The sequence below is a fragment of the Ahaetulla prasina genome, chromosome 1 (genome assembly GCF_028640845.1).
Source record: "Ahaetulla prasina isolate Xishuangbanna chromosome 1, ASM2864084v1, whole genome shotgun sequence".
Lineage (NCBI taxonomy): Eukaryota > Metazoa > Chordata > Lepidosauria > Squamata > Colubridae > Ahaetulla > Ahaetulla prasina.
The window spans coordinates 363,034,976-363,062,085 of NC_080539.1; the positions used below are offsets into that span (position 1 = coordinate 363,034,976).

The window sequence follows — 27,110 nt, forward strand, 5'->3', positions numbered from 1 at the left end:
GTGGGCGTGGCTTGGTGGGCGTGGCATGGCTTGGTGGGCATGGCTTGGTAGGTGTGGCAGGGGAAGGATACTGTAAAATCTCCATTCCCTCCCCAATCCAGGGGAAGGTTACTGCAAAATCCCCATTTCCTCCTGATCAGCTGGGACTCGGGAGGCAAAGAATAGATGGGGGCGGGGCCAGTCAGAATTTTTACTACCAGTTCTCCCAACTACTCAAAATTTCCGCTACCGGTTCTCCAGAACTGGTCAGAACCTGCTGAAACCCACCTCTGGTGTGGAGGAGAAAATAGGAAAGGCAAAATTGTGAAATACAGTATAGAAATCTTGCTAGCTTGGCTGCGAGCCTTCTGATCAGGAGCAGTCTATCTGACCAGTAGAGACTAGGGATTTCCAGAAATGGATCCATTTATTTATTTATTTATTATCCTTGGGCTAATTGTTTAGCTGGGGATATGAAGGAAGTGGGATATTTATTATTTATTTATTATTTCTTTTGTCGAGTACATATTAGATAATACAGTATATATAAGCATGAATTGAATACATAAAGTGAATACAATTAAAGGGAACATTAGGACAGGGACAGTAGGCACGTTGGTGCTCTTATGCACACCCCTTCTTGGTCTATGTTTGAAAAATAGGGCAAAAAAAGTTGGCAGTCTTCTTTGACCCACACTTAAGAGGACTGGTGACATATTCTGCTCTAATGGGAACAGGACGTGAATAGGGGAATACCATAAACTGTGCATTTAGCTCAGGAAGATACTTACTAAATGACCATGTTTCTAATCATATCCTAAAGTTTCAGAAGGGTTTGTCATGGGTGTGACAAAAGCATTTTAAATATTTCTCAGGCAGTGCTCATCTGGCATTCAAAAATGGAGATATTCTCTCTTCCCCCCCCCCCCCCTCTGTTCTGTGCCAGAGAAATAGAACTACAAACTAAGTTCAAATTACAATATATAGTTCAAACTATAACAAAGTTAAAGGCGGGCAAGGGAACAAGCTTATCGCATTAATTTATCAGAATTAAAAAGCCTTATTGCCTTCAGTACTTAAAAACTTGAGGGGGGGGGGAGAGAAATCAGCTCTTCCCTTTCACAGGGAAGTAATCCAGAAGGAAATGTATTGTTTCCAAGTTCCGTGTGAAACCAATGTAAGGAATAAATAGAAAGCCTGAGAAAAGTAGCTGGATGGCTGGACATTTTGACCTGTTTCTGATAAGGACAGAGAGGCAATTCAGTTCGGGCCTCTCTAGTCGCTATTTCAGAGCATCGGAAAACTTATCTAGCTCTAACAGGAGGCTGCCTACTGGGGCTCTGGTTGAGTCCCTGTCCTGTACAGCTCCATTCTAGCGAAGATGTCTAATGTCCTTTACGTTCATTAGGTGTGACTCTATTATTCTGGTGCTCCAGATCAGAGGATATGCCCGGAGTTTTTGTGGTTACCCCGTTTGATTCTTTTCCAAATTTTTATTTGGAAAGAAGTTGTAGTTTACAAATACAGGTAGGCCTTGACCAGTTATAATAATAACAGAGTTGGAAGGGACCTTGGAGGTCTTCTAGTCCAACCCCCTGCCCAGGCAGGAAACCCTACACCATTTCAGACAGATGGTTATCCAACATTTTCTTTAAAATTTCCAATGTTGGAGCATTCACAACTTCTGCAGGCAAGTTGTTCCACTGATTAATTGTTCTAACTGTCAGGAAATTTCTCCTTAGTTCTAAGTTGCTTCTCTCCTTGATTAGTTTCCACCCATTGCTTCTTGTCCTGCCCTCAGGTGCTTTGGAGAATAGCTTGACTCACTCTTCTTTGGGGCATTGGAACACTGCTGAGATATTGGAACACTGCTATCGTGTCTCCTCTAGTCCTTCTTTTCATTAAACTAGAAAAGAAGAACTAGGAGAGACATGATAGCAGTTGAGGCCAAAATTTCTGTTGCTAAGCAAGGCAGTGGTTAAACATGAAATGTTTTGTTTTATGACCTTTTTTGCCAGCTAAACAAATCACTGCCATTGCAGTTCAGCGAATCATGCGGTTGTTAAGGGAATCTGCCTTCCCACATTGACTTTGCTTGCTGGAAGCCACCTGGGAAGGCTACAAATGGCGATCACATGACCCTTGGATGCTGCTACCATTGTAAATACATGTTGTTGTTGTTGTTGTTGTTAGTTGCAAAGTTGTGTCCGACCCATCGCGACCCCATGGACAACATTCCTCCAGGCCTTCCTGTCCTCTACCATCTAGCATGTAAATACATGCTGGTTGCCAAATGCCCAAATTTTGATCACGTAAACTATGAGGATGCTGCAAGGCTCCTGTGAAAAATGGTCATAAGTCACTTTTTTTCCCATGCTGTTGTAACTTTGGTCATTAAACAAATGGTCGTAAGTCAAGGACTTTTATAAACAAGAATGTGGAGGGCATGCAAATTCTTTTTCATATTGATTCTGGAAATTAAGTTTGTGTGTGTGTGTGTGTGTGTGTGTGTGTGTGTGAAGCAGCCCTACTTGAAAACCGTGCCTCAGCACTTAAGATATTTGGGAGAAAACAGACAAGAAAGCAAATCTCTTTTAGTTTTGAGTGACTAATGTACGTTTTTCTCTACAATATAACCATAAAGTCCTGCTGTCCCCATTTATTCGTACTCATTTCCAGTGTTCGTGTCCATGTTTATACATGTTTGTGTTCATGTCCGTGTTTATATGTTTTCTCGTACATGTTTGACAAACTAAATAAAATAAAATACATAAAAATAAACCACGGCACTTTCTTTTTTTGCAGCATACAATTTCCAGCAATAATATTGTGGAATTATTGTTAACACTCAGTTCGAGAATAAATTCAAAGTGCTGTTTGGGGAGTTTGGGAGAAAACTGACGAGTGGGAAATACGACTACAACTTTAATCAACAGAGCTTCCCCTCCCCCGCTCTATTTTTCTCCAAAGTGATCCTATTTCTCCTCCCCCCACTTTTTTTTTTTTCTTTCATTCTTTCTTTCTTTTAGCTCCACCACTGGTCTATGAATCAGCCCAGACGGATTGATTTCTTGTTTGCTATTATGAACCTCGCAAAGAAAGACAGGGTAGGGCAAAAGCGTAAAAATCAGAACTTTTAAGCCTGTAGCCGTTCAATGTTTGTTTGCCCATAAAATAACATTAGACTCAGATGGGTTTATTTCTGAGAAGACACACATAAAATGGGAGTGTCAAGTCGTCTGCTGCTTCCATGCAATATCTATTCTACCAACTTACAAGAATGCATAACTTTGGAAAAAGTACATTAAGAATGTAATCCCTAGACCAAGTCACTATACATTTTGGGACTGGATTCTTAAATTCTGTTCCATTCTGGCATCAGATGTGATTTAATAGTGCAAAAGCAGCTGTTGTTTTTTTTTAATTACCTATCATACCTTGCTTTGCACATGCAATTCCAAGCCAATTACGGAAATGTATCAGCGGTTCAAGATGCTGGAATTTTTATTATTACAAAATACATGATGCCAGGAATTGCCAGCCATAAAAAATAGATCCTATGGTTCTATAAAGGCACTTTATATAAATGCTATTGGTAGCATAAGCATATAGAGGTCTAGCCAGAGGATCAGGTTGAATTCAACATACTCTAACATGGAAATTATACATTCCCGTCTTTAAAAGTCAAGATACCTCATTGAATTCAATGCACCTTGCTTCTGAAGTCATATTCGCAGTTAGATATTTTGAATACTCCTATTCGCAGCTTTTGCACGTTTCAAACACTTTCTGAAGAATGTAAAGCTTTAAAAAAACATTTTTAAAAAGTGTAACGCATCTCCGCTCTAAATAGATAGATCATATTTATGTTCATCTCTTTCTATCACTTGTCTTAATAAGCAAACGAGAAAGTAACCAAATAAAAGCAAAATTACGACCGTTTGTTTTAAACTATTATTTTTTTACAAAAAATATCACTCTCATCCCAGCACTTGTGTTACATTCACTTCTTTTCAATTTCTCCTCCCGATTCTTTTTTTTAATCAGCCAAACCGCTAAACAAAAACAATTCACAAAAATAACTCGGCCGAGGCCCGTTAAACAAAAGATCACGGCAGCTGCCTGCACGGCCTCCCCCTTGCTCAGTGGGCGAAAAAAGGGCTCGCAGGGTTAGGCAGGCAGTCAGTCAGATGGAGGGATGGAGAGGAAAGAGAACGGAGGCTGGCTCTGATTGGTCAATCTTCTTGCTACTCCACGGCATCGTGCCGTTCCATTGGATCCTACCCCGCGGCCTTATCATTCCATCTCTTCGGTGCTCCCATTTCGTCACGCTGCTGCTGCTGCTGCTCTTGCTCTCGTTTTCCCTACAACAATTTTTTGTATCACTCCGCTCTGAAAAATAGTTCGTATTCCTCCACCTCTCGGCATGGCTCCTCCCAGTTCCACCCACTCCACGGAAACTCCTCCCACCCTACCTTTTTCAATGATCTGTTTTCGACAAGTGCAATTGTTTCCACAGACGAATAAGAATCCTAAAGAAATTTATGTATACACATAAAGTGTATACATAAATAAATAAAATAAAAAAATAAAATAAAAAAGTATACATCTTAAAGAACTATACATTGGACAAAGAAAGTTATGGCATGAAAAATAATGCTAAGGATAGCACAGCAATGTTGACTACTATAGTATAACAGAAAATTCCAAAATTTGTATAAATGCGTACTCTTGATTTGACCAACTCAGAACTTTAAAAAAAAACAACCCTGTTCAATGTCTCCAAAAATTGTTATCAGGCAGAAGGAAGGAAGGGGAATATTTGTAGCTCAGGGTTGAAATGAGGGGTGATCGGTGATCTTTGAGCATTTTTATTTTCTTGCAGATGTTTCATTACCCAAACTAGATAACATCATCCTAGCACTGCTAGCATTGATGATGTTACCTAGCTTGGGTAATGAAACATCTGCAAGAAAACAATCAAGCGCAGAGAGCAACAAGGACCCCTCAGAGCAACCCTGTCACTACGTTGTCACGTGACGTATAGCGACTTTTCCCCTTCGATAAACCAGGGGTGGAGGTGGCCGTGGCCCAGGGGCCACGAATTTAACACCCCTGCCTCAGAGGAAACCTAGGACAAAAAATGGAACAAGGGAAAATGAAAAAACTATGTCTTCAAGCTTCACTTTGGGAAAACCTAGTTTTGTGAAATGTTATACATATGTTAAAATAAAAACCTCATAAGCAGAGACTGCAGATATTCAAATTAAGGTAAACCAGGTTAATAACTTAGAGCTTTTTCAAAGAAAAAAAACTTTGTCTTGTGTCACTGAGGTCACATGGACATATACCCACCAAGGGGTCAAATTTATCCTTGTTTAAGTTTTATTTATTTATTTAAACTTTATTTAATTTTAAATTTGGTTTTAAATGGGGTTTTATTATTTATATTTCTATTTTAAATATTCGGCCTATTGAATAAGTTTTTTAAATCAATGTTTTATTCTGTATATATTTATGTTTTTATCTGGCTGTAAACCGCCCTGAGTCCCTAGGGAGATAGGGCGGTATAAAAGTATGAACAAATAAATAAAATAAATAAATAAATAAAATATTGATATTGATTGTTTCCTGATTGCTTATTTGTAGCCTAGAACTAACATTAAGTGTTGTATCATTAAGTGTTAAATTTGTACCCTATGACTATCACTAAGTGTTATAAGTGTTGTACCTTGATGAAGGTATCTTTTCTTTTATGTACGCTGAGAGCATATGCACCAAGACAAATTCCTTGTGTGTCCAATCACACTTGGCCAATAAAAAATTCTATTCTATTCTATTCTATTCTATTCATTTATACAGCTTACCTACCATCTCAATAGTCTTCACAGCCTCTAAGATTGAGGATTGTCAGTTTATGGAATTCCTTGCTACAAGGTAAAAATAATCAAGATTGTATTTTTTTAACCAGACAAAATCACAGAGAAGAAAGGGTTAATTGTGAGCAAGCAAAGAAAACCTGTGTTTAGAGACTGCTCAGCTTTGAAAGCAAAATACTGTGGACCGGCCACCAAGGGATGATGGAGTTAGTGCAATGTAGAGGATCTGCCTGGCAGTTTTTAAAAATAAAGACTTTTCCATTACAGTATTTGAGCCTTTGCTCTGACTCATCTTAGATCTTCTTATGCCTTCTTAACGAAAGAGAACATCCATTGGTAGACACAGACTACTTTTTAGGAACAAGGTGCTAGGATTAAGCAGTAGAGCAGCATTTCTCAAGCTCGGCAACGTTAAGAAATGTGGGCTTCAACTCCAGGATTCCCAGCAGCCAGGCTGGCTAGGGAATTCTGGGAGTTGAAGTCCATACATCTTAAAAGTTGCCGAGCTTGAGAAATGTTGCTCTATATTCTCCACTTTGAAATCCCCTTTCACTCTCCCCTTTCCCAAACAATATTTGGGTATTGTATTTGGCCTACACGAGGGAATCTACCATGCTGGCTGGGGAATTCTGGGAGCTGAAGTCCGTGAATGTTAAAGTTGCCAAGGTTGAGAAACGTTGCAATAGGGCAGGGATGTCAAACTCAAGGCCTGGGGGCCAAATCTGGCCTGTGGGGTGTTTAGATCAGGCCGCCAGGCCGCCCTGGAAACAGCGAAGGACTGGCCCATGGTGCCGAGGCTGGCCCGTGGAGCAGAGGCTGGCAGAAGGTTGCAGGAAGCCATCGCAGCCAAAAATGGAGCTTGTGAGGGCTGCGTACGGCCATCCCGAGCTCAGTGGCAGAGAATTACAGGAGGCCGTCCCAGCTGAAAACGGAGCTCTGGAGCCCATTTTCGCTGGCAGAGCGCTCAGGCTACCACAGGCGCCCTGACATGAATGACATCGAGCTGGCCACACCCACCCCAGCCACACCCATTCTGCCCTCCCCAAGGTCAAACACAACCCTGATGCGGCCCACAGTGAAATTGAGTTTGACACCCCTGCAATAGGGGAAGGCTGCGTCTCTGAAACATAGCTGTTAGTTACAGAGCAGATTAATATTACTGCTGAGAGCAGCTAATAGGACTTTATCCTCTTTTGTGGGCATTCTAAAGTCATTGTAGAATCCCATTTAACTGCATTCAGAATCCAATCCTTACATCCTCATTTCATCTCGCTAGGCCTGTAGTGAGGAAGCACTGGGTGTGATGTCCCTTGTGATGTCCTTCTGCAAAATATATTGTGCACGTGCAGTGGTGCGTTTCAAATTTTTTTACTACCGGTTTTATGGGTGTGGCTTGGTGGGTGTGGCATGGCTTGGTGGGCGTGGCGGGGGAAGGATATTGTAAAATCTCCATTCCCTTCCCACTCCAGGGGGAGGTTACTGCAAAAATCCCCATTTCCTCCTGATCAGCTGGGACTGGGGAGGCAGAGAATAGATGGGGGTGGGGCCAGTCTGAATTTTTACTACCGGTTCTCTGAACTACTCAAAATTTCTGCTACCAGTTCCCCAGAACTGGTAAGAAAATGCTGAAACCCACCTCTGATCACGTGTCATTGTGTTTAATACCTGATATCTATGTTATTGCTTAGGATTGGAATGATGGTGGTGGGGTTCAAAAATATCAAGATGGCAGCTTTGGACCAGGCTTCAATCATGTAGGTTGCTGACACTGTTTTGATGCTTTTCAACCACCACCCCCTGCAGATACCCCTGGGCCCCATCTAAGAAATTAGACTAAGCAAATGGCTTCATATATTGTGTTAGGTCACTATCTACCTACCCATAGTTTTATCGCAGTCTTCCCCAAGCTGGTGCCCTACTATGATGTTAATCTAATTCTCCCAATCTCCAGCTAGCACACTAGCTAATCATGTTAGAGTTTAGTTAACCATTTCTGGAGATCTGCAAGCTGAGGCTATGTGATTCAAGGTCTCAGTTCCAATTAGTTTCAACCATGAACCAAGATATAAACCACGATTCACACACCATCATAGATGGATTCACATAACATGCTAAGCCAATACCAAATACACCCCATTATGACTCTGTGCAATATATGGGCATTGTCTAGGACAGCGGTGAGAAATTATGACCAGCGGTGGGCTTCACATTTTGTTACCACCGATTCACTGCATGCGCACCTTCCATGCAAGCACTCGGCCTTCACGCATGTACTTTTCTTACATGCGCGCCTTCCGCGCATGAGCCCTGCCACAAAAACATGCCTAAATAGGATGGCAGAGAGGTGGGGGGGACGATTTCTACTACCGGTTTTCCCAAACCGGTCTGAACCGGCTAAATACCATCTCTGACTATGACCCTTTTATGACCTGTGGACTTCAACTCCCAGAATTCTGGGAGCTGAAGTCCACAAGTCATAAAGTCTCCCTAGTTCCCCACTGCTGGTCTAGGAGTTTTTGAATGGGAATGTATGATCCTGCAGAAAGAGCAATTGCATAGACCAGGGGTGTCAAAACTCGCAACATCACATCGTCATGTGACGTATCACTTTTCCCCCCTTTGCTAAACCGGGGGTGGGTGTGGCCAGTGCGTGACGCATCTGGGCCATGGGCCGCGAGTTTGACACCCCTGGCATAGACAATCAGTATGTGTTTTCCTGTGCAGTATTTTAGTAGGAGGTCCACTCAATAATCATCCAATCTTTAAATTGGCAGGAGCGGAAAATATTTGCTTATTGTTCTTTTAAAAATATTCTAACATCTCCCAACCCACTTCACAGGGTGGGGAAAACTGGAGGAGGAGGGAGTATTAGGTATGTTCCTCGCCTTGAGTTATTTATAAAAAATAATAAGATGGGGTAAAATAAAAATAAAAACTGTTGATTCCTGATGATCTATGGACATGCATCTGGGCGATTTGTTTGCAACAGCGTGGAAGAGCTTTGCCAGCCTTTTCCTACATAATGTTTTTGAAATTTTACAACCAAGCCCTCAGCTTTGGCAGCCTCCTTTCCAACCATGAACAACATCCAATTCTGCTTAGCATCAGATCTCAGGCCCTATCAGATGGCTAAAGCCCACTTCTTAAGATCAGTCAATTCCTCAAGATGGTTCTATATTTTTGATGGGGAAGGGACAGATGCTGTGGGCTGCATATTTGCGGGATCACTAATGTGTTTTGCATGGGATTTTAATTGAATTGGACAGCTGTGCGAAGAGGTTTTTTTCTTATAAAAAAAAAGGTAAGCGAGTTGGGGTGGAAATGGGAAGATGTGCTCTAGACATTGGGCAGTGCTTATGTGGAATAATGTGTTCATATCAGGGGTGGGTTTCACTTACCTTTGCTACCAGTTTGCTCATGCGTGCACCACTTCTACGCATGCGCACATTGTATTTAATGACGGGTGGGTGGGTGGAGCCTCCCGCCACCGCTGCTACTAGTTCGCCTGAACTGGGACGAACCTGTAGCAACCCACCACTGGTTCATATGACATGGCATGTCCCCCAATAAAATCAAATTATGGCATAACATGATGCTGGCGTTCACGAAACATCTTTAAAATAATGGCTGGGTTCCTACACCCTATTCATCCAGAAACTAGCAACCCATTTATCCCAACAGGTTGAGGAAAACCAGTCATTCTCTAAGGTTAGAGCACAGATGTCAAACTCACCGCATCACGTTGCCGTCATGTGACATTTTGCGACATTATTTCCCATACACCGAGCTGGAGTGGGCGTGGCCTGTGTATGATGTATCTGGCCTGCGAGCCACCGGTTTGACACTCCTAGGTTGGAGGAACAAACATATAATTATGTTGGGAACCGTGGTGGGTTTCAAAATTTTTTACTACTGATTCTGTGGGTGTGGCTTGGTGGGTGTGGCTTGGTGGGCATGGCAGGGGAAGGATACTGCAAAATCCCCATTTCCTCCCAATCAGCTGTGAATTGGGAGGCAGAGAATAGATGGAGGCAGGGCCAGTCAGAATTTTTACTACCGGTTCTCCGAACTATTCAAAATTTCCGCTACCGGTTCTCCAGAACTGGTTAGAACCTGCTGAAACCGACCTCTAGTTGGGATGAGTCTTAACATTATTGGGACCCACAAAACCAATAGGGACAATCCTTTGGCCACTGTCTTCCTCTCTCTTTCACACTCAGAATTGAGAGTCATGGCTGTAATTCCTTGACTCTTTACAGGCAGTCCTTGATTTACGACCACAATTGGGATCAGAATTTCTGTTTCTAAGCAAGGTGGTTCTTAGGTGAGTCGTGCCCAATTTTATGACCTTTCGTGCCAAGGTTCTTCTTAAGTGAATCACCGCAGTTGTTAAGTGAATCATGCGGTCATTCAGCGAATGCAGCTTCCCCCATTGATTTTGCTTGTCGGAAGCTGCCTGGGGGGAGAGGTCACGAATGTGACCCCTTGACCCTGGGATGTTGCAACTGTTGTAAAATACATGCCAGTTGCCAAGCATCCGAATTTTGATCACGGGAGTGTTGGGGGTTGCTGCAACAGTCCATAAAGTGCAAGGGCCCATTGCAGAGGTCTCCAACCTTGACAAGTTTAAGCCTGGTGGACTTCAACTCCCAGAATTCCCAGATTTCTGGGAGTTGAAGTCCACCAGGCTTAAAGTTGCCAAGGTTGGAGACCACTGGCCCATTGTAAGTCCCACTTTTTTCAGCACCCTTGAACGTTCAAATGGTCACAAAACAAAATGAATGCAAGTTGTAGACTACCTGTACAAAACTACCTGGCTAGTGAATCTTAATTGCAAAAAAGAAAAAGAAAAAGAAAAAAAACCTTACTACCAAAAAGAGCAGCAGAATGTTGGGATGGGGGGAGTGGGAGCGGGAAGTGTGTCCTTAATCTTTCTACTCCTATCTGTAGTTTGCCTGGAGTTTTGTAGGCAAGACCTACTAGTCCATTCAAAAGCCCTCCTTCTCCTTTTCCACTTTCCCCGGAAATATTTGAGCTTGCGGAGTTTTTACTATCGGCCGGTTGTTAAGTAAAACGAGAAAAAAAATCCCATTGGGAAGAATCCCGCTTCCCATTCTTTTCCCAACTACTTGGGAGCTCCCAAAAGAACCCTGTGGGCAAAATCAACCGTGTCCCTCCCTCCTTCACTCCTCCCCCCCCCGCTTTTTTGGGGGCTTGTGCAGCTGGTAGTGATGGTGGCTGCTGCGGCGGAAGGATACGCCAGAGAAGGAGGGGGAAGGTCTTGATGCGAGTGTGTGTGTGTTTTCTCTCTCTCTCCCTCTCTCTCTCTCTGCGCGTGTGTGTGCATGTGTGTGTGTGGATGTGTGGAAGCAAAGGAGGAGGAGAAGGCGGCGAAGGAGAAGGGGGCGCCCGTCCGCTGCCCCAGCGAGCGAGGGGGTTGAAAAACGCAAAGAGAAAGAAGCTCAGCTATCATGAGCCAGCGAAGCAAGCGCTAAGTAGGGTCCGCGGCCGGAGGATCGGAAGCACTTTTATCTTCCAAACGCGGATGGAACGTTGAAGAGGCCACATCAAAAGCTCCTGGCGGGGGGGCAAAAACACCCGATCGAACGTTGGGACAAACATTCGATCGAACGTCGGCGCGGCCGAACTCGCAGCCCGAGGGGGCACAGACAGACTGAACCTTCGGGGGGAGCGCCTTTCCCCGTCCTCTCTTAATTTATTTTCCCACTCTCGCTTTTTTTCTTCTTCTTCTTCTCTTTTTCTTTTTCTTTCTTTCTTTTTTCTTTTCTTTTTTTTAAAAAAAGCCTCCCTCCCTCGTTTTACTACACTGTAGCCATTTCCGTTTGCTTGGACATTGTTAAAAGCTGCCTCCACCGTCTCCGTCGCCGCCGGGAGAACAATAGGAAGGCAGGAGGGGCGACCGGGGCGCCCACCCCGGCTGCGCCCCGGGAATCTTCAGCCATACTTGTGGATGTAACCCTCCCCCACCACAAAGCTGAGCAGGTAAGCCCGAGGAAGGGGGGGATGGGTTAAGCAACTAGGGGAGGGCCTCTGCTTTTAATTTGGGGGGTTCGTTTGTGACTCCTCCTCCACGGAACTATTTTATTTTCGGAGGGGGCAGAGTTGACTTAAATCTTGAGTCTTTTCTTCTCTTTCTTGCGGCTCTGTAGATTTAACTTTGCTACTTTCTTCGGCTCTGTCCCTTACTTAGTAATTACTGTTACTCTCTCTGTTGTTATTTAGGTGTATTTTTTCCTATTCTTCCCCCAAACGCACACTTGTCCTTTCTTTCTCTCTCTCCCCCCCCCCCGGAAGTGGCATTAAACTTCATGGGGCGGGAAGTTAGCTGAAGCAAAAGGGGGGGGTCTTAACTCCTTTTGAGGGTCTGGGGAGGGGAAAGCAACAAGCTTTTTACTCTATTGAGCTTTCCTTTAGACCTGCAGGGGAAGTTCAGCTTTTTTTAGGGGGGGGAGAGTAATAACCTAAAGCAGAAGGGGGCTGACTTTCCCCCATTTTCTTGCCTGTGAAGTTTATTGTCCTTAAAGAAAGAAACACTGGGAAGTGATGTCTTAATTTCCCCGGCAAAGAATATGGATGCTTCTTTTCAGTTGCAGTAGTTTGTTCATTTTAATGAAGGGATCCAGAATTCACTATAGTAGATTACGCACATGCACAAGAGTCGTCCCCCCACAACCCCAAAATTCCCTCTTGCCTATGGGAAGTTTTATTATACTTTGCCCAGCACCAAAACTTGGTGTGTTGGCTCTTATTATTTAGTGTGCAATTGGCTATTGTTATTTAGTGTGCAATTGGCTATTGTTATTTAGTGTGCAATTGGCTATTGTTATTTAGTGTGCAATTATCAAACGGTGTGGATTCGAGAGGGCTGAATCCAGAAGATACAATCAGGATGATTGTATTCCTGATTGTCCCACTTTTGCAAGACACCCTTTCTAAAGAAAGTTTTTAATGGTCTCTCTTCACACTCTCACTCTGGAGAGAAAAGCACCCACCAATTTAAGGTCCCTGATAACAATATCGTCTCCCTTTTAAATCCCAGTTTGTCAATTCTTTCCCTTTCATCCCACAGACGCCCACCCTAATTTATATTTTACCCTCCCTTTATATTATACGACCCTCCCTTTATATTATACGACCCTCCCTTGCTTAAAAACAAAACAAAACCCCAGCGCACGCTAATGAAAGTGACAAACTTTTAAAATGAGAACGTTTCACATCAATGTCACTGCTTGACTGGATTATTTATTTTAATTTATAAATTCCCTCTCCCCCCACAACAAATCTCCATTCCTTTTGTAACTAATATTTCTACAGCAGATTTGATGTACCAAACCCAACGTATGCCACCCTCCTCTCCACAATTACTAGATGATCTACACAAAGGAAATTGGGAAAATACAAGGTTTAGGCCACGGATGAAATTAAGCAAAGCCTTGGGATTAAATGCCTGCTTTATTTAATTATTTATTTCAGCTTTTTGACTTTATTTAAGGTATGGTATGGTTCACCCCCCCACCCCACCCTTCTCTCTTTTCCCTTCAGCAATTTCCTTGCGAAGTTTGTATGGCAACAATCTAGGCCTACTTTAGAATATCCCAGAATTTAAGTGCAACCACTAGATTTTTGGAACTCTGTGGGGAGAATTCTTTCTGAGAATTTAGTCTGTCGGCAAAACTATTTCTTCTGACTTCGGTGTCCATGTGTATAAAACAATTGTCTCTGGTTTAAATATTTGTTGTTGCTGTTTGCCAATCAAATGGGCACAAACCTCTGTTTTTTTTAGTTTTTGAGAAAGATGACAAATAGCTGCAAAGTTCTTGTGTAATTTGAAATAATGCTTCAAATGCTGAGTGAAACTGTTCCCCAGGCCTTAAATAAAACAGGTCATTATTTATGCTGAGTTGTACGTAGATCTTTTTACTTTATCTGCCTAGATAATGTTTTCTTCAATCACTTGTTCCTGTACTTATATATATCACATGTCTAAAATCTATAAGTTTATCTGTGTGAAATCATTCTATATACCTGTGCGTAGTATTCTCGGAAGCAGCACAATATATTAATGAATCTGCTAATTGGCTGCTTTATTGTGAGCAAGTTGTTGATGGCTGTAAAATAAGTTAGGCCTCAATTGCTGAAAGAGAAAAGGGAGACCCCCACGCCAGTCCTCAGATACAGCATTTATCGTCCAGTAATATGGGTGCATTTGAGGAGGGGGGTGAGGCCCCAGATGGCAGCTGCTTGCATATAAGAGATTCCTTGTCTGCTGCATTAAACCAAACTGGAAAGGGGGGGGGAACCTAATGTGAATTCTCCCCCCCCCTTCCACCAGTAATTTAAAAAGAAATTCTAAAAAGCTCTGTGTGAACATTGGAAGTAGATGTCGGGAGCCTTTGAGCTTATTACAAACTTTTCTTTTTAATGCACAGGCAAGACCTCCCCCTCATACACACACACACACACATACACACTTTGCTTTGTGTTAGATTTGTTTTCCCCTGGCTGGCTCTCCACCTTCCCTCCCCCTCCGCTTTTTGATCTGTTTGTGGCTACTTTAAGTTGCCTAAAGAGACTTCTAGCAAATATCCATGAAGCTGCCTGGAGTTTGTTTAATTTTTTTTTCTTTAAAAGTATGGTAATAGGGGATGGGAGAGGAGGAGGGGGTGGAGGAGGGGCCTGGGGGTGGGGGGAGGGTCTGGGGGAAGCTGGTTTGGAGTCTTTGTCCTGAAGGGGGGGAAAAAATGTTCCGCTTCTAGTAGTGAAAGGAACCCCAAATGAGTCAGGTTGAAGGGCAGCAGGGAGAGAGGAGAAGAACTGCTTGGAATGGGGGGGGGAGCAGGTTGGGGGCCGCCCATCAGCTGGGGGGACAGCAACTTTCTCGGGCAGGAGCAGGGGAAGGGGGAGATTTGAAGAAATATTTTGGGGAGGGGAAAACTCAACGCCACCGCGTTTCCTGCCTGAAGTCCAGCCGCCTTCAGTTTGCCCTTGTGTTCTTGTGTGGATCTTTGCCAGCAGAGAGCAGAGAGAGAGAGCACCAGCCGACTGGCAGGGCTGAACCCCGGGCTCCTAGAATATCCATATCCGTGTCTGGAGTTAGTAAGACCGGGTTCATCGGTTCATCGGCCGGATCCAGGCAATTGCTCATGCTGAGAGCACGTGTCTGGGATTCTGCCATGCCTCGGCTTAAGACTGGCAAGTGCCCTCAACGAAGGAGGGGTGAAATGCCGTTTAAGGGGGTGCTTTTTCCATCTCCGCCCCCACATATGTCAATGGAGCAGGGGGAGATTTATTTTTGTAAAAAAAAAAACACCTTGATAAGGAGGTAGATTGGTAGGGTACCAGTTCTTTCTCCCATCCGTTTCTGCTCCTCACCCCAAAGTGAGGAGAAATTCTAGGGATACCCCACATCTTACTTTGATTTCATTGCTACCATTCCTCCTGTGTAGCAGTCTGCTTTTTCCAGATTATCTTCATGAGGTAGGCTGGAACTGAGAGGAAGAGACAGGCCCGGTGAGTTTTCCAACAGTGAGTTGAATCCAGGTCTTCGGGAGTGCAATCTGGCCTTCTGGGCGAATGATCAAAAGTTTTTGTTTTCCACCTTCGAATTTAGCCCTTATTACAAGGAGTTTCTGGAAACACGCTTAGCAACTTTCAGATAAAAAGTAATTGCCAGATAGTTGGCTGAAATTAAAGGCTCTATTGCACCATTACTCAATTGCCTTCACTAAGTTCATAGAGAAAGTGAGTGGGTGTGAGGCTTTCTTTTTCCTTCTAAATTACAGAGTAAACTGGATTGGCTGCACAGTCTTGTAACCTCATAGTATTCAGTGGGACTCTCTGCCCATTACATGGCGTAGCCTGAAAAGTCTGGATTACAATCCTAATTGTGCTTTGTGTGGAGTAAGGCCCGTTGGCAATCATGGAGCTTACTTTCAAGTAGACATGTCTAGGATTCTGGAGTTTCTACCCACCCACTCAAGTAACACACATCTATCTATCTATCTATCTATCTATCTATCTATCTATCTATCTATCTATCTATCAGCAAAGGTAAAGATTGCTATTCCCAATGTGTCTGTTACATAAGATCAACAATGAATATATAAGGCATAGTTAGAGTTTTTTATTTACAAGGGGCAATGGGGCCTGGGGGCATCAGAAAAGGAAGAGAACCAGTAAAGGAATCACAGGAAAACAGAGCAATTAAATTTGTTGAGTTGTCAACCCCTGATTAGCATGTATTGTAGAAAGTGTGCTCTGGCAATTTGGGGCAAACCCCACTTGTGCATTTCTATGGGGGGGGGGTGTCTCCCATTTTCATCCAAGCAGAAATAGGAGCATTGAGCAGGAGAGTTGATTGATCTAGTGATGAAGGCGCCAGGCTAGAAACCAGGAGACTGTGAGTTCTGGTCCTGCCTTAGGCATGAAACCTGGCTGGGTGACTTCGGACTAGTCCCTCTCTCTCAGCTCAACCCACTTAACAGGGTAGTTATTGTGAGGAAAATAGAAGGAAGAATAGAATAGAATAGAATAGAATTTTTATTGGCCAAGTGTGATTGGACACACAAGGAATTTGTCTTGGTGCATATGCTCTCAGTGTACATAAAAGGGGTATTAGGTATGTTAGCTGCCTTGTGTTATTTATAAAAACAATAAGGGAAGGATATCAATAAATAATTGGGTGTATCTTTCCTTCCAAGTCTGATTCCATGTGAGCGTAAGTCCACAAGTATCTTTCTGTTCACGAGCCTCAAAGAAATTAAGGATTCTAGTATTTGTTTTGTGCCCTGACATGTCTCATTTGGGATCAAAGGCCTGTGTGGAAATTAAATCCCACTTTTATGCTTAAGAAGTACTAAAATCTTTCATTTGTCCTCTTGTCTAATTTGAATTCCTTTCTTTTTTTTTTTTTATAATGAATGGCTTGTACCATATCTTGTGGCAGAGAGTTATACATATTTTTGTTTGTTTTTGTCGTTGGTGGGTGACCGATAAGCTCTAAAGCCTTATGAGGGGGTTTTAAATAAAATATTATTTTGGGTAATAATTATATGTTACAATTCCTGAGCCTTGAAGTTTCTCTGATCTGTAGGTTTTACCAAAACAAGCGAGATTAAATGTGAGGACATCTCACTTCACAGTGTGAAGTAATTTTTTCCCCCTGAAGACTACAAATTTAAAGATGGTACCTGGCTGCTTTCCTAGGCTGCATCCCCATTGATCGGATTCACACAACCAGGACAACTCCCCCCCCACCCGCCCACCCCCCAATGTTTTACAGCAGCCTTTCCTTGTTGACTAAGGATTGTGGACATTGTTGTTGTATATGGAGGTCCCCAGATGCACACACACACACACAAATCTGCACTTAAAAGGGTTGCTTAAAACTGGGCCAGGTTTACTCTGCAGTAGATCCCACTGAGTTGTGCAGTGTTTACTTCACTTACAAGTACAATAAACTATCTGTGTTCTCATGGTGCGAGTATAAAGCTACGCTCTTACAATCCAGCAAGTAATTTGGGTCTTTATTTTGTAATTCTTGCGCTGGCTGAGCAGGGGGCTGGATTTGATGACCTCTGTGGCCTCTTTCAAGCCAAGGAGCCTGTTAGTAATTATTGTTTATTTTACATATTTGCATGCCACCCACTCCCAAATGATTCTGGGTAGCTTGCAAAAAAGACAGACGTTAAAAACCACACAGTCAGCAGCATGGGGCAGGCAAAATTAACAAAGGCTCTCTGCCCCAAGGACACTACAGTGTTTATTTTTTTATATAGTTTTATTTTTTTATGTGGGGAGAATGAGGCTGGGAAGGATTGAAAGCGAGGCCGTTGATTAGAGAAAATTGTTCCTCGTCAACACAGCTAGCTCTTCCACAGATAAAGCAAAGCCTGTGTGTGCAAAAGATGGAATTTTTGTGTTAGCTGTTAACCTGAATTTTGGTACATACGACATGCCATTTATTTATTTATTTATTTATTCATTTCATTTCATTTCTGCTCAAATGTTCAGGCAGATCAACAGAGGTTAGTGTAAGATTTCACTGCAATTGCCCTGCGGGGGTTGGATCACACACTGATTTTTAGTTTTTAGAGATTTTAAGTATTTTCTACTGTGTCTCTTAAGGGTGCAGAAAATGAAACCCTTGCTTTATTATTTGCGGGAACAAGAAGTCCTCTAGTCCGTATAAAAAAAAGAAAAAAAATGGGGGGGGGTTGTGATTGATGGATTTGTAAATATTATTAGTATTAACTGCAGAATTACTTTGGTAACTGGAGTAACAGGTGATAAGGCTAACCTTTAGATTTCTGCTGTCTTCCCATTCCTGTGTTTATTTGTGATTTTTAAATTTTTTTAAATTGATTTTGAAGTGACCCCAGTCAAGAAATTGGCACTTAAAGATACTCTGTGTGTGTGTGCGTGTGTGCGTGCGCACGCGTGCCTGTGTGTGCAAGAGAGAGAGAGAGAGTTTTAATTACTCACTTGTTGCTTGCTAGAGAATTTTTGCCCGGGAGGATTTATAATTCTGAGAAATAGTTGCATATTGTATCTAGTATTGAATAACATGAGCTTATTTTGAAGCGCTTCCATTCCATTAAAAAAAAAATCTCTTTCTTCTCCACTCCTATCCTGCTTCCTTTCTCCTCCCGTATCGCCCCCTCCCTCCCTCCCTCCTTCCCTCCCCGTGTCCTTTTTCTAAAAAAGACAGGCACCATTTCAATCGGTGGGAATATGAACCAGCAACAAAGAATGGCTGCAGCAGGAACCGACAAGGAATTAAGCGATCTCCTAGATTTCAGTATGGTAAGTGAGACGCTGGGGGCGATGGAGGCTCAGTAAATTTCCTGAATTTGGGGTCGTTTTGTGTGTGTGTGCGCGCGCCCCGCGGGGTGTGGGGGGGAGATGTCTAAAAGAGCAGCAGCTCCATTTTGTACCCGGCATGCTCTGGGCTTCAAGGGGAGGGGTTGGAGGATACCCCTGGCAGAAGGGAGGGGGGTTAACTGGGAGTCGCAAACTACAAGCTTCAACTTGTTTGTTCTCTGTACTTAAGAGTGTCAAGGGGGACCAGTAATTGCATAGTCTCCTTGTTGTGAAGGCTTAAGGAGGTACAGTAGTTTGGCCTGATGGGAAGAAAACAAAGCAGGTAATCAGTCAGATGTCTTCTTCCACCCTTTAAATTCTTCCCTCCCCCCCAAAAAAAAACCCCAGATAAAAGTATAAGGTTCTCCTAACTGACCAAAATGCTACCGTTAATCCTGGATTCGCCTTCAGACCGCCCCTCTCTCTCCGTCTGTTTTCTGGCCAAGCCCAGAATTTTAATTTGTGTTTATTGTAACTGGGAAATAAGTCCTGCTGGCCGAATTTCTTGCAAACCATCTGAAATGGACAGGGAATGTAGCGTTGGCTTGTTTGAGTAGGTACGCTTGCCTAAAGCAGGAATTTAGAGGGATGTGTCAGAGAACAGGCGAAGCTCAGAAATGGGGGCTGATCAGTTTTTGTTTTTACTGGAATGTATGGCGCCCAGGTGCCACACACTGTTCACGCATCGATTTGACATTTTTATAAAAAAATTTTTAAAAAAAACTTAAAAAAAAAGAAAAAGAAATGGGTGTTGTTTGGGGGCTGCCCCAAAATCTCTTAATTCTTCCAGAGAGGGTATTAGTTGGATTGGATTGGCTTCTCTGTTGCATCTTTCTATACCTGTATTAAACCCAAATGTCCCAGACTAAGCGCTAAGGATCTGAGAAAATATCGAGGGTACTTCCTTTGCCCTGGAGCTGTGTTTTTCAAAACTTGGCAAGGTTAAGATCTGTGGACTTCAACTCCCAGAATTCCCCAGCCAGCTATGCTAGGAGTCCACACATCTTCTCCAGCCAGAATTCTGGGAGTTGAAGTCCACACATCTTATAGTTGAAGTTTAATGAACTGTGTATTAGGTCCTCATGGCCATTGGCTCCATATTTTGCTGGATGTTTCACCGGTAGGTCCACCATCTCTTTCTCTTCTCAATACTTTTCTCAGCCTTCACTGACACCAGGAGTAGATGCAGTTGGAAAACTGTCATTCAAATTGTACTTCAAAGGGTGGGAGACTTTGGCTTTTTAAGATAAAAGCCTTTTTAAGATAAGAGGCTCTTTGGAAGGAAGCTGGCAGAGACTCTCCACACCGTGGAGGGAGATAAAGAGATAAGCGCAGAGCAAAGGATGACTAGGGACGATCCTTGCTGGATCCTTGCTCTTTTCCTGGCTTGCTTCTGGCTTGTTCAAACGGGGAACATCCTGGTTCTGCAGCAGTGTCCCTTCTGCCCACGTATGTGGTTTGTTCCTCAATATTCTGTGGCCCATGGGAGGATCAGTGGGCAGATTGTGTATTTTTTGTTCTGGTTAGTTCCCTTTGCTCTGTTAATGATTGGTTAGTATTTTCTCCTGGTCATGAATGTTTGGGGGCGTCATGCAGTGATCATCGAGGGTTGCTGCAAAGGCTTGGTGTTTTTTTTCCCCCCACATTGTTCCACATTGGCAGGAAAAGTTTTCTGCTTAAAAGGGGCTGCCATCTTCTTTGTGGTCCGTTCCCTTCCCCCAGTTTTCTCTTCCTCTAATTTTTTTTATTTTTTATTTATATCCTGCCTTTATTGTTTTTATAAATAAGGCAATGAACATATTCAACACACCTTCCTCCTCCTCCTATTTTTCCCATAACAACCACCCTGTGAGGTAGGTTGGGCTGAGAAAGAGTGACCCAGCCAGTTTTCATACCTAAGGCAGGATCAGAACTCACAGTCTCTAGGTGATAAGTCCAAAGTCACCCAGCTGGCTTTGATGGCTAAGGTGGGACTTGAACTCGGTCTCCTGCTTTCTAAACTGGCGCCTTAATCACTAGATCAAACCAAATTCTTACTCTTTGCAAATGAATGTTACGCCCCTTAACGTGGTGATGGGAGTCCACATTTTCAGGCTCTTTTGAATTAACTATGTATTTGCATCATGAAGGTAAGTCTTATAGTTAAAAGCTAGAAGCTGGGAGACTGTGAGTTCTAATCTTATCTTAAGCACAGCTGGGAGATCTGGTGCCAGCCAGGTGTCTCTCAACCCTAGGAAGCTGACAATGGCAAACCACTTCTGAAATCTTGCAGAAAACTATAGGAACTTATCCATGTAGTCACCAGGAATCAAGACTGTTTCAAAGATACAGGTTGTCCTCGACTTACAAGGGTTCATTTAGTGACTGCTCAATGTTACAATGGCACTGAAAAAAGTGACTTTGACCATTTTTCACACTTATGACCATTGCAGCATCTCCATGGCCACGAGATCAAGATTCAGATGCTTGGCAACTGGTTCATATTTAAGACTGTTGCAGTGTCTCGGGGTCATGGGATCCCCTTTTGTGACCTTCTGACAAGCAAAGTCAATGGGGAAGCTAGATTCACTTAACAACCATGTTACTAACTATACAACTGCGGTGATTCACTTAACAAATGTGAGAAAAGTTGTAAAATGAGGAAAAACTCACTTAACAAATGTCTCACTTATTAGCAACAGAAATTTTGGGCTCAGTTGTGGTCGTAAGTTGAGAACTGCATATACATATGACCACAGTTGAGCCCCAAAGTTCTGTTGTTAAGTGAGTTTTGCCCCATTTTACAACCTTTCCTGCCATAGTTGTTAAGTGAATCACTGCAGTTGTCAAATTAGTAACGGTTGTTAAGTGAATCTGGCTTCCCCATTGACTTTGCTTGTCAAAAGGTCGCAAAAGGTGATCACATGACTTTGGGACATTACAACTGTCATAAATATGAACCAGTTGCCAAGCTTTGAATGTAAATCATGTGACCTTGGAGATGATGCAACGGTCATAAGTGTGAAAAATGATCACATATCACTTTTTCCAGTGCCATTGTAACTTTGAACCATCACTAAATGAACTCTTGTAAATCGAGGACTACCTGTATTACACAGAATGGCCTAATATGGTGTGTTCCCTCACCATAGCTATCCTGGACTGAAACAATTTAGTGCGATCAAGCAGAGGCAATCTACCCTAAAACTAATGTGCCACAGAAAATGCCACCTGGCCTGTTAATTTTCTGCATGCAAGTATCTCAACGTCGCATATCATAGTCACATCTCCTGCAATTTCCAGGGCTGGAAAAAGAATCTCGCCTGGAAGATCGGTTACCGACAGAGAGTATCATGGTTGGCTTCATGTATCTTTCTAGGATTTTTTGTTTTTTTCCAACTGAAAGAGCATTCGGCTCAGTTAGACACTGGCCATGTCTGAAGGAACTAACCTCGATTCCCACAAGATTTTTCCAGAGCCTTAGCCAATCCCTTCTCTGGATTGAGCCTACACCTTAGAGCAGGATCCATTCTTCTTTACAAGTTGCTGGATTTTCTGACAGGAGCTTCAAACCAGACATTTTTATTGGCAGAGAGGAGCAGCTAGGACTGTGATGGAGAACCCATGACACGCATACCGGAGGTGGCACCCAGAGCCCTGTCTGTGGGCATGCGTGCCATCGCCAGCTGTTGTTCTGGTTTCCGGTGCGTGCGTGTGTACCAGCCAGCTGGTCTTCGAGTTTCCGGGGCTCCGGCGCACACGGACGTCCTGGTTTGGGCACTCAGGGCCGAAAAGGTTCACCATCACTGGTTTAGGAGGTTAGGTGGCTTGAAAAGCAGTCTGTGTGAATGATGGGAGGCCCAGCGATGAATTGGAGCTGAATCAAAAGCCATAAATTGATAGCATGCAACATAGTAAAACTGGGAAGCCAGTAATTGGATCTATCTAAGGAGTTCATTTTGATAGTGTTAACCATCTTACTTGAAAGCAAAGCAATAGCAGATACATGATTGCTATTGTAATAGCTGGCACTTGAAGACTAACTAGCTTTTAATATATGTTATCAGTTAGATACAATTTTGTGTTTGTGATTTTATAAACAGGTCTCATTTGAAGCCTCCTCAGTGCTGGATTGATAAAGATATTTTCAGAGGCCTTCCTGTGGGGTACAAGCAGAAAGATTTTTTTATTTGGAAGGGAACTTCCAGCTGGACTGAGACTGCGAATGTGTATTAAGCAAGGGTAAAATAAGCGGAGTGATAAATGTGGGAGATCTTTCCACTTTTATGATTTTTTTTTTTGCATCGTGCAAATGTTTTTGAACTGGTCTGAGTTTAATCTGCCTTCCTTCCTTCCTTTCTCTCTTGGCCCGAAAGAGAACATTTCCCAGACAGATGGGATTAATTTTGTCGTGTTCGGCAGGTCACTGCAAGTGCTGCCTGTTTTACTGTTTTGCTATTGTTCTTAAGATTTGGCGTTTCTTATCTTACACAGCCTGTCACATTTGAGGGTGAGCAGGAAGTAGAACTCCCAAGGATCTGGTGGGGGTGGGGCTATGCAAATAAGGTCTCGATGGGTATTGGATGTTTTTTTTTAATCCATATGTTTAGTGTTAATGTTGAAATTTGACAAAAAAGTTTTCAGAAAAGCAGGATGATTTTTTTAAAAAAAAGACTACTCCTTTGAATTAAAATGGAATAGTATAGTATTTGTTAGCGCCAGTTGTTTTAACCTGGCTGTTGAGTGAAGAACTGTCTTCTGTTTCTAAATAACAGCTAAGTTAAAGGCCTTAGTCACTTCACTTGATAGACCAGGGGTCTGCAAACTTGACTCTTTTAAGACTTGTGGACTTAAACTCTGGGAGTTTCTTCAATTTTTATTAAAATTTAATAAATTTTAATAAATAAATTTAATTTAAACATTAATATTGAAATATTATTTAAATATTAATATTTAATTAAATATTATTTATTATTAAATATTAATATTTAAAAAAATATTACAATTTAATTAAAATTTTAAATTTAAAGTTTCTTAATTTTTTAAAAAAAATGTTTCTCATTTTTTTAAAAATGAGAAACATCTTTCCATTGTTTTATACATGCAGAAGGTATATATTGCAGCCATCACTCCCTGAAAACAGCATCCTCCCTTGTTCCACACGAAAAAAAATGAGGGCGTGTGGCATTACTATTTTATTAGTTCTATTTTTCTATGGTGTTTTTAGATCCTTGTAAGCCGTCTTGAGTCGCCCACGTGTGAGTAGGTGGTAATATAACTTTTCTAAATTAATAAATTGCTCATATGAATAAAGGAGAATATTTGTTGCTCAGGATTGACATTGAGTGGTCCTGAGCTTGCTTGTTTTCTTGCAGATGTTTCATTACCCAAACTAGGTAACATCTTCAGTGCACTGATGATGTTACCTAGTTTGGGTAATGATACGTCTGCAAGGAAACAAGCAAGCTCAGAGAGTAACCAAGGACCCCTCACTGCTCATATTCCCCATTCCTTAGAATAAGTGGAAATACCTTTCCACAAAAGAAGCCTTCCGTTTTTGAGAAGCAGAAAAGCAGAAAGGATCAGAGGATCCTTCCAAAGGATCTATGGGACCAACAGAAGAGATTATTTGTGGCTTAGGGTTGAAATGAGGAATCCTTCATGCTCTCTGAGCTTAGTTGTTTTCTTAGAGACATTTCATTACCCAACTAGGTAACGTCTTCAGTGCTACTGAGGTTACTTAGCTGGGCAATGAAACATCTGCTAAAAAACAACCAAACTCAAAGAGCACTAAGGACTCCGCATTTTCTATGATGCCTTGCTGGACCAGGGCAGGGATGCCTCTTAAGAGAGGGCCTGACAACTTGCGTTTCACTGGTAATACTCCCAATTGAGAATTTGAAAAATGCTTTGTAGCCTAATTTGATTAGATCACCAGTAGTCCTCAACTTGTAATTATTTGTTTAGCAACGGTTCAAAGTTGCAACGGTGCTGAAAAAAGCGATTTGCAACCAGTACAGCATCCCTAAGGTAATGTGATCAGAATTTATCAACCAGCATGTCTTTATAACAATTGCAGTGGTCCCATGGTCATGTGATTACCATTTGTGACCTTCCCAGCTGACTTCTGAGTGGGGGAAAGCCAAAGTCACTTAATGACCAGGTGGTTTACTTAACAACTGCAGTGAGTCACTTAACAACTGTAGCAAAAAAGATTGTAAAATTCGGTGCAACTCACAAGAACTGCCTTGCTTAGAAATTCTAGTCCCAATTGTAAAACCTATTTTCCAAAGCAGGACAAGGAGCAGTGGATGGAAACAAGTCAAGGAGAGAAGCAACTTAGAAATAAGGAGAAATTTCCTGACAGAACAATTAATCGGTGGAATGATTTGCCTCCAAAAGTTCAGGGTATTCCATCACTGGAGGTTTTTAAGAAGAGATTGGACATGCATTTGTCTGAAATGGTATAGGGCAGTGATGGCTACCCTTTTTGCCATTGTGTGCCAAAAGCGGGGGAAGCGCGGGGTGGTGGTGGTGGTGTCACTCATGCATGTGCCCACACCCATAATTCATTGCACCTCCGCATCCCACATATGCGTATGTGACCCCCCCTGTGTTCCCCTCGCTTTTTGCATGCGATGGCATGGTGGGCCTGTTTTTCACCCTCCCCAGGCTCCAGAGGCTTTCTTGGAGCCTGGGGAGGGAGAAAACGGCCTTCCCCACCACCCCGGAGGCCCTCTGGAGGCTGGAAACAGCCTGTTTCCTGATTTCCAGTGGGCCCGGAAGGCCCGAAAATCAGCTGGCTGGCATGCGCATGTGCGCTGGAGCTGAGCTAGGGCAACGCTTGCATGCCCAAAGATATGACTCCGCGTGCCACCTATGGCACCCATGCCATAGGTTCACCATCACGGGTATAGGGTCTCCTGCTTGAGCAAAGCGTTGGACTAGAAGACCATCAAGGTCCCTTCCAAATCTCTTATTCTGTTAATTATCTTTAGTTCAGTTCCTGGCATCTCCATGTAAAAGTGTTACAATTGCTATAGGCATTTTCCTGTGGCAGGATATTGACCTTTAGCTGTCTTATAGAGAAGACAGAATAATTGGGTTCACACAACATCTTCTCCCCTAACCTATTTTAACAAAAAACATGCCATTTCTAAGTTTCCATAACATATTATGTTGGAATTAAAAAGCCGTATGTGGGCTAAACGTGACATCCTGGTTTGAACATGTTGAGCCGGACTACTCGCCCTCTTTCTAGTCTGGTTGTGTGAATCCAGTCTGTGGTCCTTCCAGATGTTTCTGGACTGCAGCTCATGCTATCTCTGACCATTGGGCAGATTGGCTCAAAACAGAGGAATGGAAATTAAAGCTGGATAGACCCAGAATGCAGAATGGAGATAATAAGCCAAGCCCGTGACCTGACTTCTCACTGGACAGTTGCCTATGCCCATCAGGAGCATTCTTCATTCAGCCAAGACCTTGGAGTGACCCTTGAGTTGATCGGCCTTCCCCAGTTTGACGCCTTCCAGATGTGCTGGGTCTCATCCTGACACATCTGGAGGATATCAGGCAGGACTGTTTCAACTCTGGTTTGTGGGGACTGTTCAGTTATTTTCTAGAATGGGGACTTCTCTCTTCAGCCTTTATGGGCAGCTCACTTAGAAGGGGAAAGAGGCATCAAATATGTCTATACAGAAGGACCAATATAAGACAGTATAACGGCTTCCAAGGCTGTGTGGGAAAAGAGGTGAAAACACACACACACACTGCTGGAAGTTAGAGTGTGTTGGTCCTTCCTCCCTCTTCTCACTGCTCAGGTTAATCTGCCCCTTACCTGCTCAGGAACTGGTTATTGCTTCATTTAGATAACACGCCTGATAGCAGGTTGGGGAAAGCTATGCTAACAGCTGTGCTTCTACCTGTCCTTTGGGGAAGGACAAAATCTACCTTGTATTTTTTGGAACGATTCCTAAGTGAACATAACTGAGATCTTTTAGAAATGCAGTTTTAAGGAAATAGAAATGCATTTCTAACTGATCATCCACATTCATTTTAAGAATCCACTTCTTTGACTCCTTACGGGATCAGGCTTCCTCTGTGAAATGCAATCCCTAGAGATGCCCTTCTGAAATTTTTGATATCCAATCGATGTTTTCATTTCCTAGGCATTTGAAGAACTATTTCAGAATACTAGAACATTAGGGCTTCCTTGCTGCTTTATTCCGATTTTTATGCTTTAATTTATTGCCTTGATTATTGCGGCTTCTGATTTTTATCTTATCGTTGCAACGCTCTCTGGGTGGGTTTTTCTATTGTTTGCATAGTGGTTTTTAAATAGCAAACAGACCCAAGATAGGCAGCCCAATAATTTAACCCTGCAGAAGATTT

The 27,110-nt window shown here is 42.7% G+C and overlaps 1 protein-coding gene across 1 annotated transcript in view; it reads left to right on the forward strand.

Moving 5' to 3' along the window:
• The first annotated feature begins 11,111 nt into the window (after window positions 1-11,111).
• The window catches only part of TCF3 (transcription factor 3), a 133,305-nt gene continuing 117,306 nt past the window's right edge, over window positions 11,112-27,110 (forward strand). Inside the window, 2 exon segments of the mRNA XM_058163370.1 lie at window positions 11,112-11,861; window positions 18,585-18,683. Of these exon segments, the coding sequence (XP_058019353.1) occupies window positions 18,612-18,683 (72 nt within the window). The 5' untranslated portion in view covers window positions 11,112-11,861; window positions 18,585-18,611.